At 38.0% G+C, this 16,628-nt stretch overlaps 1 protein-coding gene across 1 annotated transcript; it reads right to left on the bottom strand.

The window, feature by feature from the left end:
* Positions 1-2,149: 2,149 nt before the first annotated feature.
* LOC124469431 (ubiquitin-conjugating enzyme E2 N-like) lies at positions 2,150-15,321 on the bottom strand. Its single transcript, XM_047022722.1, is given in 5 exon segments — positions 2,150-2,352; positions 2,844-2,984; positions 5,677-5,835; positions 5,838-5,922; positions 15,186-15,321. Coding segments are annotated over 5 exon segments (462 nt in total). The 5' UTR covers positions 15,216-15,321; the 3' UTR covers positions 2,150-2,305.
* Positions 15,322-16,628: the final 1,307 nt, after the last annotated feature.

The raw sequence follows: 16,628 nt of genomic DNA, 5'->3' as shown, positions 1-16,628 counted from the left end.
ACACAGCACATCTTTGACAAATGAGATGCCAAATGTTTTCATTTCCATTTTCAAATAGTTAAAGTGCATTTTTATTTCAACAGAGACTGAAATAATGCTTTGGAAATGTAGGATACATTGTTTATATAGCATTTTATTTTTTTACATTTTCATTAACATTTGAATACAGTCCTTTGTAAAAAGGGTTACGTCTTTGAAAATGAAATGACAAACCATTATCCCATTTTAATTTTAATATTGACGTGACAATGCAAATGGATTTTGATTATTTCATGTGAATATTGTGTCAAATAACACTTAAATACAGTATATTGAAAATGATAAAGTATTTCTGAAATGTCATTATCATTTGAATATAGTCCCCTATGGGCTTCCATACCCTACAACAGGCAGACACCCCATCATCTTTTTTTTTATTAAATTTTTTAGTTAATCTCATATTTTTTTTTTTATTTTACTTTTGCTTGTTTTTTCTACAGGTACACTTGCACTTACATATTCATGTTGTTTAAATTGTAACTTGCTTAACTACATGCTCTTATGGTTTTTCCCCTTGGCACTTATTTTTTGGTTTTTCACAATGTGTGCTTGTTTTGGCTACCCGCAATGATTTGGGGCTATCTTGTTGTTATTATCAGTGACCTATGCACTTTGTAAAGCTCTCTCTTGGAAGTGGCTTTGGATAAAAGCGTCTGCTAAATGAATAAATGTAAATCATCAAATACAGCACACTGCTACTACTTCATCAACTAGAACATGAGGTATGTGAGTCCATCAATGCAGCATCTGTATATCCTGCTGACTGTTAAAGATGGCAAGTCTTTCATTTTTATTTCTAAAGATACCAGAAGAATCCTCTAAACCATTTCTAATGTTTCCCAAACCGTAAATACATCAAAGATAATCAAAATTGTAGATTTTGTATTTTATTTACAGTTGGTGGATTAATGTATGTAAAAGCACTGCTTTTGTACCATTTTGCGGAACATTCTCTTAAGCCACGAGTTGGATTATTTTTAAGATAAATCTGCCTAAAACCTAAAAACCTTCCACATCCCTCATATACATAACAAATTAACCATGTTTTACAGACTCTTCAGATATAAACTGGAGTAAACTGCAGTTAAGATTCAGGGACAATCATACAAAATACTATTAAACTCAAAATCAAGTAGCAAACAGGTCAAATGTTTGTAAAACAAGTTTTACTAAAACATAATGTCTTTCTTACTCACATGACTTGTACATTATTACATATGCCTTGAAGGATTTCAGCTATCAATTGTTTATATTGCTTAGTCCCAGTTGGTTTCAGGTAGAGTGACGTCACCCTCTTTTCCTGACATGGATTCACTTAGCATCAACACTAAGCAAACTAACTTTGTCAATATGGGCTTGAGTCTGATATTTATATGTTCTCAATTATCACTGTGGAGTACAATATTGAACACTAACATAAGATTAAAAAATTAAAAAATCATAATACACCTTCCACCTATACAATGTATGTAGAACACCCTTGTTTACTCCAAACAGGGTTTGAAAATGTCCCCCCCATTTTCACTTCACCCTCTTCTTTTGCGGTATCTGATCAGTGAATTGATTCAATCTGACTCGAATAGCAACAACTACATTCTCCTCCATCCTATCATGATGAAATAGAGAACAGTTAAGGTGGGAAGGACAGAATTATGTATTTCAGTATATTCAAACAGACCGTGTCCAAACATAACCTTCCATTATATAATTTTCCTACATTTAAGTTTGCACTTTTAAGTGTTAAATATAAATATAAAAAATGTTCAGTCTGATTGTTACAGTCTCTCCTTTGTTCCCTACAAATTCCAGGTCTCTACATACTGGACACTGTTGAATGAAGATCTGATGGGATGAGACAGATAGATATGCCTATAAAATGAATTACTTTAAGTTTATCCAAGGGCAAGAAGGAGCCTGGCATTATGTTGTTCAAACCTCCCTCCCCACTCCTCTTCTTATTGAACACTAGGGGCTAGGTAGGTTTTTTTTCTAACCCCAAAGTTTCATGAAAAGACAACTGCTCCCCACCTCCCTTCAAGTGGCCAGTCAGGACAATTAATTAAACATTGCGGATGTGTGTTGAAAACCAAAATCACCCCAAAGTCTGTAGCTTAGTCCATGTGTATTTTAATTACATTTACCATTTGTTTACTTTAGCACTTGATTTTTGTATGTCTAACATTTTGCTTTAAATACAAGTTAAAGACATCCTCTTGTCAGGAGTGGTGTATTAACGGGGATCACATTTCAATGCCGCACCTGTCTTCTATACGTCAATGTTGTTGCCAGCATAGAGCCTAGTCCATGTTCGGGCTGGGGTGGGGAAAAAACAGCAGTATAATTGTTCAAGTCTGAACCTTGACATTCCTAACATAATAGTTACAAGTAGACATTTTGAATATATCAGTTACTCTTTCTTTAAAGTGCAGTTAGGTCTCAATTTTAAACAGGTAAAACTAGAACCAGGTGTTTTGAACCAGGGTGGCCACAAAATGTACAGTGTTTCTTACATTAGCATATTGTACTGCGCACAGCATGGGCCTTCACAATTGGGATGCCAAAATATAATAAAAATAACTTGGAAACTACACAGAAGTCCGTCAGTCACAATCTTTAATAACATTTTAATTATTCGATAGAGTTGAAAAAGTGATCAATTAGTTGGGAGTTGAAAAGGTAATCACGCACAGTTGCTGCACTGCTAGAAATGTCGTTGTTTGGCCATACACTTTTCCTTCATGGCACAATATATAATTTGATCACTGCATCTGTGGCAAGGAAATGTATACACACCAGAATCTCACCTGTTTCTATGGCTTGGGCTTCATTTGTTTTCCACTGCTCAGCGACATCATTTGCGAGTGGGTCATCGGGGTTAGGAGCACTTAATAATGCTTGAATGGATAGCAGCACAGTGCGAATCTGCAAGGCTGGAGACCACTTATCTGAGAGAGAATTTAAAGCAACAAAAAAAGGTTGCGTAAACTTGATTTCCACATGACCGTTCATAAGTCTGGGGTAACTTATAAATATCCTTGTTTTCAAAAGAAAAGCTTTTTTATCCCATAAAATAACAAAAATCAACAGAAATACAATGTATATATTTTTTATGTTGTAAATGTAATTTTTTTGTGGAATATCTACTGAGGCGTAGTGGCCCGTTATCATCAAACATCAGTCATGTGTCCGAATGGCACGTTGTGTTTACTAAACAAAGTTTATAATTTTAAAGGGTTAATTGATCATTTCAAAACCTTTTAGCAATTATGTTGGCACTGAAAACTGATGTGCTGATTAAAGAAGCAAAACAAATAGCTAAGGTTGTTTAGATGATCTGGGGCAACAGCAATTGTGTGTTCAATTGCAAGCTCAAAATGGTCAGAAACAAATAACCCTTTTGAAAATCTTCACCTATTCTTGTTCTGAGAAATGAAGGCTATTTCATGCAAGAAATTGCCCAGAATATTTTTTTTTGTAAAACCCTGTATACAGGGTTTTCCGCAGAAAATGTGTTAGTTAAGGTGGTAGGGTGGGGTTTGCCTGCGGGGTGGGGGGGGGGGGGGGGCGCAAAAAGTTATTCCACCAATGCGTTCTGCAGAGAAGGGAGACTAGCGTTGGTCACGGTTTGGAATGGAAGGGAGAACGCAGGACAACGGCGGATATCGCTAAGACGTAGTTAAGGCGGCAGGCGTGTGTTGCTTAACTGAAAAGTACTGCGGGAAACCCTGCCTGTATACTACTGTTTTCACAGAAGAACTGCCTCTAAACAGAATAAAAACAGGAGTGGAGGTTCTGGCGCACAACTGAGGACACATTTATTAGTCGGGTTGCAACAACAAATTGATTAAATCAATTCAAATCGATTATTAAAGGTGTTGGCAACGAATTTCATTGACGATTTGTTGTGTCGCGCGATTAGTACGCCACTCAATATGTCGCGGAGATGTTTGAGTATAAAAAAAAAAGTTTAGTTGAGTGCGGAGCGGAGGTAGAGGAAAGGCCATCGATGAGACGTTGTTGAGTAACGTTATTCTGAAGCACATGGCGGAGGCAGAGAAATCAGTATGACCCAAGTCATCTAAGGTGTGGGAGCATTTCACACTAAATACATAGAAACAGTGTGTTAAATTGACCGAGGTGAAGTTAGTTTCATATTCGACATTCGTCTCACATTCGGAAGACGCTTGCTGCATCACGTTAGGGACCGGGTGAAAACAACCCATACCATTTTGAAAAACTACAAATTTTGGGTCACTTATATGGTACTTTTATAAAAATGGTAGTAATATAAAAAACCTCAAACAGACACCACAGTATCTTAACAATGTCTGGTATGCTTCCACAGCCTTTACTTTATCAATTAAGTTTCAAATAAAATGATAGAAAATCATTAATCTTTGAAAATAGCTGAACTTTTTTCAAATTTGTGTCAAAAAATCTTAAATATAAACACTAGATTATTCTAACAAAGTCTGGCCTACTTCCACAACCTTTCAATTTTCAATAAAGCTTTAAACAAAACGAAAATAAATTGCTAATCTTGGAAGACAGCATTAAATCCAACGCTAATATTAATAACTTTTTCAAAATTGTGTGCCTGTTTGTGCACATTCTGCAGATTTTTTGCACTGTTTTTGAATAAAGAGTTTTAAATGTATGCTTTGAAAAAGATTAATCAATTAATCTAAAAAAGAATCGACAGATTCATCGATTATTAAAATAATCGTTAGTTGCAGCCCTATTTATTAGTGTCTACTTTGAGACACAGATGCCTCACAGGTAGCGGTTTCATTAAATCTGCAAAACACCAGTCTCAACATCAACGGTGAAGAGGCGATTCCGGGCTGCTGGCCTTCTTGGCAGAGTTGCAAAATAAAATCCATCTGTCAGACTGGCCAATAAAAAGAAAAGATTAAGTTGGGAAAAATAAAACAGACACTGGATAGAGGATGATTGAAAAAAGCTTATGGATAGAAAAATATAGGTTTTAGTTGTTCGGATCACAAAAAACATGCGTTAGACACAGACCAAATGAAAATATGCTGGAGAAGTGCTTGACGCCATCTGTTAAGCATCTTGGATGTGATGGTCTGGGATACTGTGGCCTTCAAAGTGGGAGATTTGTACAGGGTAAAAGGCATCTTGAAGAATGAAAGCTATCACTCAAATTTGCCATGCTGTACCCTGTGTTTGGCGCTTTACTGGAGCCGATTTCCTCCCACAACAGGACAATGACAAAAAGCATGCAATAACTTTAGGGAAGAGGCAGTCAGCTGATAGTCTATATATTTCTATCATTTGATTATTTGACAAAAGCAAAGTTTGAAGGACACATTTATTATTTAAATATATATTTTTTGATAATTAACCTTATCAGTTACTATATTTCCTATTTATTTTGCTATATTTCTGGTTCAAACCCATTTTATTTTGAAGTGACGCCAAACTTTTTAACGGTAGTGTATTTGAAATGTATAAAATTGAATATGCAAAAGTTTAGTTGATTATGATTAAGAAACATTTAAAAATAAATTCCATACAAAAAGTGCATGTATTGCTTTTTTACATATGAAACCCCAAAACATGCCACCTTTAAATGTAGTAACCTAAGGCTTTGCAAAATATTCCATCTCTTACCTTTCAAAATATCTAGACATATTCTCCCCAGCTTGTCTACATTGGGATGGTAGATTTTTGTCATGAATCGTACTTTGGGAGCTGCCATGGGGTACTCCTCTGGCAAAAAGAGTTCAAGTTTGAAGGTTCCTCCTTCAAAAGGGGAGTCCTGGGGTCCGCTATTACCACGTGGAAGTAGCGTGCATTTCCTTCATCAGGTTCTGCTTTTATCCCTGGAACAGGCTCTGCTAGCAAGCGCTGAGTCTCCTGGAAATGGCCAGAAAAATACATTTGTAAGAATAAGACAGACACAGGAACACATGCACGTCACATCACAAATAATCACAAATTAGTCCAATACAACTAAAAAGTTTGGAGCACCAGCAAAAAAGTAGGAGCACCCACCGAAAACGTTCATGCTGTCTTTTCAGCTCTTCAAATTTTGAGCACGATTAGCTCCCTGTCACGTGAGAACAAAGCGCAATGTTGAGGAGTGATTGATGGCTTTAACCAATCAAAAATTGTCATTGAAGTTAAGAACGCAATAATGAAGTTTAACTGGTTATGTAACGTTGGATAGAACGGTAGACCGGTCACTGTATCAGCTCACAGCAGGCACATACTGAAAAGCAGAGCCATAACGAGAAAGAGTTGCATCAACTGAGGGTCAGGAAGCTAGGTGGTCATGTGGTTCATGTGTCACAAAATAGTTCCAAACAAAGCAGAGTGGAACATTTTAATGAATGGAAAGACTCACTGAAGCAATTGCGGAGCTCCATGTATTTTTTGGGTAACTACTGAACAAAATAATATGCGTTTTGGTAGCTGAAGATGTGGGCCGACTTATGGGATCTCTATTATTCATGGATTATGGTAAACTAACTCGTGTAAATAGTAGGCCTGTCGCGATAGTCAATATATTGACTTATCGCACGGTATGTGGAAATAAGCGCAATAATTTTTGGTGCTGCGATATATTGCAACTGATCATTTTTATAATAAAAAATCATGATTTTATAAATTTTTACAAAATGTAAAAAAATACATAAATAAATAAATACAAAATACGAATGTTACCAACATTTAGTCGATCCCGCTGCCTCAGTCTTCTTGTCTGCTTTTTGCGTCGAAAGCGTAGGCGAGATTAGCGTCTTCACACACACAGAGCAGACACTGACAGGTGAAGAGAAGGCGTGAACTCACTGTGTTATGAGGTGTTCTGTTTCGTGAAATCTACAGCTAGTTAAGAAGAACAAGTACAAATTTACTTGGTTTCAAAGCCGTAAAATCTGCAGCTGCGGTGTGGAAAATTTTGACTTTAAGCCGAATGAGATGAGAGCCAGTTAACGTGAACAAGTCGGTATGTCGACTTTGTTTAAAAACTGTGGAATCGAAAATAGGCAGCTAACCTAACATCTCACCTAGCAATATACAACTTTCCACCCAGTTTTTCAACCTGTTAACAACAATTGCAGCTTGAGCTGGAAAGGAGTCTTCCAGACAGTTCTGTTACAGATGCCTTTTCCCGACAGTGCAAATATAAACGTGACAGCACGAAATGGCGCACACTCACGGATAGCGTAACTCGCTATATAGCCAAAGAGATGCAGCCATTAAAGACGGTCGAAAAACCAGCATTTACAAATATGCTGCAAACTTTTGACAAACACAGGGCTGCCAACTCTCACGCATTGGCCATGAGACACACACATTTCAACCATTTCACACACTCTCACGCCACACCTTGTATATCTCAAGCTGAAAAGGCAATGCCAAGTAGCTCTGTTAACATTGTAAACAATAAGGGATGATAAAGTGAAGCAACATAGCAACATAGCAAACAGCCGTGAAAACTTGCCTGGGGGGGGGGGGGTCATTATGTAATCAGTGGCATAAAATGGACTGAAAATTACAATTGAAGTGTGTGCAATAATATCATTTATCGGAATTAATTTTGGTGCAATATATCGCACAAGAAAAAGTAGTTATCGTGACAGCCCTAGTAAATAGTTAAGCTTGTTAGTTAACGTCCTATGCAGAGCCATACAGAGAAATGGCTCTGGTCCCATGTATGCTGCTTATCCCCGGCACCCAACACATGTATGAAGCCACACTTGGTATCAAATGCATCTGTACTGTATTGTAACTTAATCTCTTCCTATTTTATATCTTGTCATTGAAAGTAACTTGCCATCAAGTCATGTGTTTTGCATATTTATTCAATCTTGCATAATGTCAAGAACTGTTACATTGTTTAATTAATTTTGCTAGAATACAGTTACCTCTTAAACATTGTTTTTGTTAGAAGTACATTTTTGTTAGCTAGCATATCTGTCAGTACTTTAAACTAACGATGTTAAATGTACTAGATGTTAGAAAATGATCTTAGATGCTACAACTATTTTGCTACTGCCATTCGACTGTGATAAGATTTTTAAAAGATTAAATGTGGTACAAATGTAACTTATTACCTTCGAACAGTGCTGTCATACAGTTGTTTCTCAACGGCGCGGCTGTTTTGTTTAGAACTTTTTGTACTATTGAATATATTTTTAGTATAATTGAAGGCAATGTAGTTGACGCTACTCTGTCTCTCTTTGGCTCTGCTATGCAGTATGGTAATTAGCGAGTGTTTTGCTGAGAAACTAAAACAGATGGCACCATGACGATTGTTTGCACTCGCACAAATGCTCCCAAATACAGTGCCCACCAAGTGTTGGAACAGTGAGGCCAATTACTTTATTTTTGCTGCAGACTGAAAACATTTGGGCTTGACATCAAAAGCTTTTATTTCCAGTTATTTACATCTGGATCTGATGCACAACTTAGAAAATAGCACCTTTTGTTCGAACCAACCCATTTTTCATGTGAACAACGGTATGGGAACATGTGACTGGGGAGTCAGATGGCTGAGCGTTTAGGGAATCGGGCTAGTAATCAGAAGGTCGCCGGTTCGATTCCCGACCGTGTCAAATGATGTTGTGTCCTCGGGCAAGGCACTTCACCCTACATGCCTCGGGGAGAATGTCCCTGTACTTACTGTAAGTCGCTCTGGATAAGAGCGTCAACTAAATGTAAATGTGACTGAAAGGTGTGTTTTGTTGCCCATGTGTGTCCTATTACATACTTATTCAAACAATAAATAGTACTGAATGTCTACGCTCAGTTTCAGATTGGGTAAGAAGGTTTTGCCTGTGCAGACTGCTTTCAGAGGTGAAAACAACATGAAAACCAGAGAGCTGTCTATGGGTGAAAAACAAGCAATTGTGAATCTGAGAGAAGATGGAAAATCAATCGGAGCCATTGCACAAACATTGGCCATAGCCAGTACAACCATTTGGAATGTCCTGAAGAAGAAAGAAACCACTGGTGTACAAAGTAACAGACGTCAAACAGTAGGGCTGTCCCTCCACTCAGTCGACTAGTCGATTTTTTGGTCGATATGCTCTTGGTCAACTACGATTTTTTGTAGTCAAGCTGCCGGTGTTACCGTTTTCCCTTCTGTTAAGCTGCAGTTTAGTTTTTTTGGACACGACACATGAGCACAATTGTAGCTGTTAGCCTAAACTCTAAGATACTTTATCTACAATTGGTGTTATTAACCCTTTAGGCAAAATGGCAAAGAAATCTGTGGTATAGAAGCATCATATTTTATTTTAGTACCGGGTGACTCAAAATATGTTGAATGCACACTGCCAACAACGGTTTATATTCCATAGATTGACGTCTTATTATGTAGCCTACCACTTGAAAACCGTAATTTATTTTACAGCGTGTAGTATATAGGCCCAGGATTTGTGTGTTTAGGGAACAAAAGTTTTAGGCCGTGTCTGCTTATGCTGTGCTACTGTAGGTCTAACCATCTGCATTTTATTTTGAACAACAGCCTAGTTTCCCAAAAGGTCGATTTGAGAGACCACACGCTTTCAAAAATTATATCGGATTAGAATTTGCTAATTTGTTAGACTCTTGTTAGACTCTTGTTACTAGTCAAATAGTTAGTTCTGTATATACGTGCGTATAATCAAAGACCTGAAGCAAGATTGCAGGTTTATTCCCTAAATTGAAGTTTACAATTAAAATAATCTAGGTTAAAGATATCACATCCAAATCGAATGACATTATCTTCTCCAGCCAAGACAACAAAATCTTTCTTTGTTGCACTGTTCCCCACTTGGCTTCTGTGTAAGTTCACATGCTGCACTTTCACTCAGGCAGTGATCAGCGTGCGCTGATGATTTGCATGTTAAACTATATTTTTAATTTGTAGTACATTGCAAGAGATAATAAATAATAACCAATCTGCAATTTTTTATAATATTGGCATTCAGTAACAACAGGACTGGTGACACCAGGCTTATTTTTAGTAGCCTAATAGCAAATTTAATAGCGGCTGAATCAGGAACGTCCAGCAACTACATTGAGTCAGATCGGGAAAATGTTTGACAACTACACAAACATAAATGTACAATCTCCCATTTTACGTATTTTTTTTCCAGATTATCTCTTAAAACAGTGAGGTAAAACATCATACAAAATGGTTTGATGAAAAACATTGTGACATTTAGGCCTATAGAAATCTTTTATTTTTTTACATTAGTCGATTTTCAGAAGTATTAAGTCAAGTCTTGGTCGACCTAAGAAAATCTAAGTCGGAGGCAGCCCTATCGACTTAGTCAGGCCATCACTGTAACTAAAAATGTGTTCTAAATTATCTTGCCTGGGTAAATAAAGGTTAAGTAAAATAAAAATATAACAGGTAGACCAAGGAAAACATCAGCAGTTGATGACAGGAACATTGTGAGAGCTGTAAAGAAAGACCCAGAACAACTGTTAGTGACATCAGCAACAACCTCCAGACGGCAGGAGTGAAGGTATCATTATCTACTGTTTGCAGAAGACTTCATGAACTAAAGTACAATGGCTACACCAGAAGATGCAAACCACTCATTAGCAAGATGAATAGGAAGACCAGGCTGGAATTTGCCTAAATATACAGAGATGAACCTCAAATTCTGGGACAGAGGTTTATGGACTGAAGAGACAAAGATTAACTTTTACCAAAATGATGGAAAGGCAAAAGTTTGGAGAGAGAAAGGATCTGCTCATGATCACAAACATTCAAGCTCATCTGTGAAACATTGTGGACGTAATGTCATGGCTTGGGCTTGCATGGCTTCTTCTGGGACACGCTCATTAATCTTGATTGATGATGTAACACATGATGGCAGCAGCAAAATGAACTCAGAAGTCTACAGAAACTTTTTGACTGGCAATTTAAGGAAAGATGCAACCAAACTGATAAGAGCCTTATGCAGCATGATAACGACCCAAAACAACAAAGGAGTTCATCAGGGGTAAGAAATTGAAGGTTTTAGACTGGCCAAGTCAATCTCCAGACTTAACCCCTATAGAGCATGCATTATGCTTAAGAGGAGACTGCAGGGAGGAACCTCACAAAACAACTGAAAGAGGCTGCGGTGAAAGCCTAGGAAAGCATCACAGAAGAAGAATGCAAACGTTTTTATAATGTCAATGGGTCACAGACCTGCTGCCGTTATTGAAAGCAAAGGATTTGCAACTAAATATTAAGTCTTTTTCACTTAAATATATTTTACGTGTGTCTGTTCCAATACTTATACTCACATTAAAAATGGGTGGGTTCGAACAAAAGGTGCTATTTTGAATATTGCGCATCAGATCCAGATGTAAATACCTGGAAATAAAAGCTGAAATATTCGTCGCTGGTCTCACATTCATCTTTTGATGTCAAGCCTAAATGTTTTTAGTCTACAGCCAAAATAAAGGAATTGGCCTCACTGTTCAAATACTTTTGGTTGGAACTGTATGTTTTGAGGTCACACAGATATAAATTCGGGAGCATATGCGACCAAAATGGTCACAATTTCAGGCCCTGTGTGTCACTTATAATGCACATGTTTCCTTGATGATCTAGTGCAGTGGTTCTCAAACCTGTCCTCAGGGACAACCTGTCCTGCATGTTTTAGGCCCCGTTTAAACGGAAGAAAAACGCATATATTTTCATGCGGTTTGGCCTTTCATTTACACGAAAACTGAGGTTTTATCACGGAAAACGATCATTTCTAAAAACTCTGGCCAAAGTGGAGATTTCTGAAAACTTTGTTTTAGTGTTTGCGTGTGCACTAGCTTCAACGGAGTTTTAGGTTCTCAAACCTCACAGTAGGGGTGGGCGATATGGCCAAAATCTTTTATCACGGTATGAGTAATTTTATATCACGGTTACGGTATAGTAATTGTTCTGTAAATTCAATTAAGAAATGGTACAAAATAACCATACCGTACATCATCACACTATTATTTATTACAAACAAAAACAACTGCCTCACATGAGACAACACTTGAGTTAAAAACAAAAGACTCAAACTGTACTGTAGCTACAATATCCAACTTATCGATTAAAGATTTTCTGGACTGCTTGAGCTTTCTAGCTATCTGTCTACCTGGACACAATAATTTGCGTTCGGGGGTTAATAAAGTACCTATCTATATTATCGACTATGGAATCTTTATCATATGGCTTCAAATTTTACAATGAGGAGGCTACCAAGTAACACTAGCAGGAAGTAGCATTGCTAAGAGTGTTATGCTAGGTTGCTAGGTACGGAAGCTAGCTAGCTTTTTTAATGAATGCTCATTAGGTATTTTTAGCCTACTTATCATTTTGATAATAGGCTAATATAGCTAATATAGACACTTAGAGCATGTGTTGCCTTCATTATAAGGCTTATATTAGGCTTTTAATTTGTTTGCGGCTCCAGACCGAATTGTTTTTTGTTTTTTTGGTCCAATATGGCTCTTTCATCATTTTGGGTTGCCGACCCCTGTCCTAGATCAAGAATGCTAGCAACGCAACCAGTGTAATTTTACAACAAGAATTTTACAGCGCGAGACATAAAACTTGAACAACAAATCGAATTGGTTACCTGCAGAATGGGACATCAAATATCTAAGTAATTAGCATCGGCATGAATGTGGTCCGCTTAGACAAAATACACTCCACTTCGAAAATTCCCCAGACCAACGCAAATGTGCTTCAGGTCAAACGAAAATAGCAAATCAAATAGAAGTTAAACTACAATTCTGAATATCGCAAGAATGCGATTTATATGATGGCTTATTTACAATACAACAACCAGACATTTAATTGACACGTGTAATACAAAAATATAGTATAAAGTATACCGCGGTTGAAACGGTATAGCCAAATCTCTCCCGGTAGACACATTTCTACCGTCGCACGGTATATACCGTCATACCGCCCAGCCCTACCTCACAGTATGGGACTAAAAAAGTATCACGTCCTGTGAGCGTCCTGTTTATAGAAATAGGTGCATTCGACTTCATGCAGCGCCGGCGTTGCCTGCAGTCCGGCTGACTTGAAGCGGCCAATGGCTTTCTCAGCTTCAAAGCAGCCGGCTGTCGGCACCGCCGGTGGTGCATGAAGTCGAACACAACTAGGATAATGGGGTCATTTATTTGTGAATTGCGTTGCATTTATGAATCACGAAATACATGTCAGTGTTTCCCACAGATTAGACATCTAATTGTGGCGGGGAGGGGTGGGAGTTGTCAGACGGGGGGGGGGGTCGTAATAATTCGTTACACAGTTAATTTGTTAATAATTTGTTACATTACATATTAATCCAAAATGATTCACATCTTCACAAAATTAACAACAACTAACATATCATTTCTGCATTATGCATGTAGCAACGCTAGTACTAAACAACTATTTAACTGGTCGGCTCCATGACGCCGGGTAAGTAGCTAGCTCTTGAGACTTCTCACCAAAAGAACGAAGGGGAAACTTCGAGTACTGTAAGTCGCTCTGGATAAGAGCGTCTGCTAAATGACTAAATGTAAATGTGAGTAAAGTACCTAGCGAAAAGTAGCCTCAACTTTCCTCGACTTTTAGCTACGGCACTAATGCTGAAGGCTCGCTGATAAAGTTGTCGGTCTTACTAGAACGGCATATGTATGTAATTTTGCTAACGTGTGCTGACGTTGTGACTGTGTGCATATGTGAGAAAGACGCATGAGTGACAGAGAGACGGAGGGAGAGCAGGGGAAAGGAAATGCAGCTGAACGAATACGCTGCGTGTTTTAACCTAAATAGCGATAAAAAAACATGTTTTACGAAACGCAATGTGTGGCGGCCGGTGTTGATTCTGTGGCGCACCGCCACAAATTAGTCTATGTGTGGGAAACACTGCATGTGTGCATCGCTTCACATTCAAACAAATGAACCTCGCGCCTGAAAGGTAAAGGAAGTCGGTCGTGTTTGTTGATTTTGGAAAATTCTGATTAGTTTACATACTAATAACTACTTTATCCTTCACATTACACTGCCGCCTACAGATTTGGCATTGTTATGATGGCGCTCTGGGGTGTATATGCGAGTTAATGTAAACAGAAACATTTTTGAAAACGTACTTGTGTGTACAACGTTATTTTGGAAAACGGAGAGGCAGAAATATTTGTTTCTGTAAATACCCGGCTATGTGTAAACGTGGCCTTAGATGTTTCCCTGCTCCAACACACCTGATTCAAATTAATGGGTCGTTATCTAGCTCTGTAGAAGCTTGGTAACGAACATGCATTTGAATCAGGTGTGTTGGAGCAGGGAAACATCTAAAACATGCAGGACAGGTGGTCCCTAAGGACAGGTTTGAGAACCACTGATCTAGTGTTCTTGCTCAAAACAGGTCCAGTCAATTTGTGGTTTTGCTTGAGAAACCAAATTGTCTGCATACTAAACTGGACATGAATTAGCTTCCAATCCTTACCAAAATTATTTAACTCATCTCCTGGGCACTATTCTCTTTGATGATGCATCTCTACAAAATAGTATCAAAATGTATTTCTCTCACGTCTCTTTTTCAATAGAGAAAATTCCTAAAAGCCTGAGTTAGTTCAGCGTCGTCAGTAACAATTTGAGCTAGTTAAATATACCACAATTTGTCTAGCACTAGTTAGCAAAGCTATCTACAAACCGTATCCATTACAAAGCTCTTAAACGTTTTCAAAAACCTGTTAGGATACATATCAAGCCTAATCGAGCAAAACAGCAGTTTAACAAGAAAACTATGCGTTATCTTCCAAGACCAGGCCAAATCTAGCCAATACTAGACTAGCTGGCTTGGCTAGCTGTATTGTCTAAACCACGCAAGCTAGCTTTACTGTACCAGTCTTTACAATAGTAACCAACCAGAACATCCCAAACCAAACCAAACAAAATAACGTTATACGACATTTGCCTCCGAAAAAATAGTTCAGCATTCATAGATGGAAAAGTGGGAAATATTACCAAACTTTGATTCAGTTTAGCATTGCAGGTTAGCTACCGGAAGTACGTTTAACTAGCTAGACTACCAATAGCTTCTAATAGATTAACCGGCAATGCACGTGCTTTGAGCAATGTTTTCATTTTCAATAGAATAATCTGATTTTATTAATCTATAGTAAATGTATAAAGGTGGAATCGATACCTTTATAATCCGGCGAGGCAATCCTGACATTTTGCTAAACTATATTTTTTGCAATAGTAATTTCTACGGTGGCACAGATTGAGAGGAATAACGTGGTCCAGGTTCTTGGGCCACCACCGTATAGAGAATACGGATATGACGTACCCAAACATAGAGCGTGCCTGTAATATTTACAATTTAAATCGATTTTCATTGGTTTGACCGTTTCCATGGCATACACAAATATACACCCGCGCAAAGGACATTTAAATGCAGAAATGTGTGAGCCGGCATCAAACGAAATAGGTTGCTAGCTAGCTCTGTCACAATATATTTATCACAAACGTAATTTTTTACGTGTTTATAATGCTGTTTGTTATGCTAACTGTTGGCCCGTTTTAAATTAATGGTTTACATTGTTAGACACCTGTTTATTTTACAAATCGCAAAGCAGAACAGCTAATTCCCAGCCTGCCTTTCAGGTCCACAAGCCCTGCAACCCTGAATGTGCTTGCTGCTGTTGCCAGGGATGGCTTGAGAATCAGATCCCACGAGTGTGCCTGGTGTCTGCTTGCTACTGCCTTCTACCTGCTCAGGTTTTCACCTGCTCTACATCCAGCGCTGGTCCCTGCCTCCTACCCCTACCTCCTGCTCTGTATCCAGCACTGATCCCTACCTTCAGTGTTGGGTAAGTAACTTCAAAAAAGTAATTAATTACTAATTACTTCATCAATATTGTATTAAAAATACTTAAGTAATTACTCTCTGAAAAGTAATTTAATTACTCAATAAGTAATGTAATGCATTACTTCTTACAATCCCTATAAACCTTGACTGGATAGACAACAGAAAGGAAAGTCTTTCAAGAATTAAATACAAGTCAAACTTGGAATAGTTTAGACTTTTAGCTTTTCAAACATAGCCTACTAATACTTAACATTTTAGTAACACATGTAACCTTCTTTCATCTTTAGTTACCAAACAATATGTGCTTAACACAAAAGCTTAACTTTAAGTTAAACATGACATCACAGGATTCTACAGTACGCAGCGGTAGCATCTCTTCCTGCAATCTAGTTTGCAATAATTTTTTTAAACTCACCTTCAGACACTTTCTGCACTGGCAATGTAAGATCACGTTTTGCCTGCTTAAAGGTGTTGCTGAGGTGTTATCTACGGTGGCCCTGAAGTGCAAAACACAACGGGAAATAGCAAAATACAACGGCGAATAGTAAAACACAACGGCAAATAGGAAAACACATGGGCAAATAGGAAAACGCAACGGCAAATAGGAAAACACAACGGCTAGCACAGTTCCCTTCGTTGACACAAGGCACTTTTTAGCCACAAAAACTGAATTTCAGCCTAAACCGTAAAACGGAACGTAAATAAAAATACAAGCAACTCAATCGCTACCAAGACGAAACTTTTAACATTGCGATTAGCGGGCGGGGGCCTCAAATT

The sequence above is a fragment of the Hypomesus transpacificus genome, chromosome 7, assembly GCF_021917145.1.
Source record: "Hypomesus transpacificus isolate Combined female chromosome 7, fHypTra1, whole genome shotgun sequence".
Classification (NCBI taxonomy): domain Eukaryota; kingdom Metazoa; phylum Chordata; class Actinopteri; order Osmeriformes; family Osmeridae; genus Hypomesus; species Hypomesus transpacificus.
The sequence above is the reverse complement of the archived record's forward strand: the minus strand, read 5'-3'. Positions and strand labels throughout refer to the sequence as shown.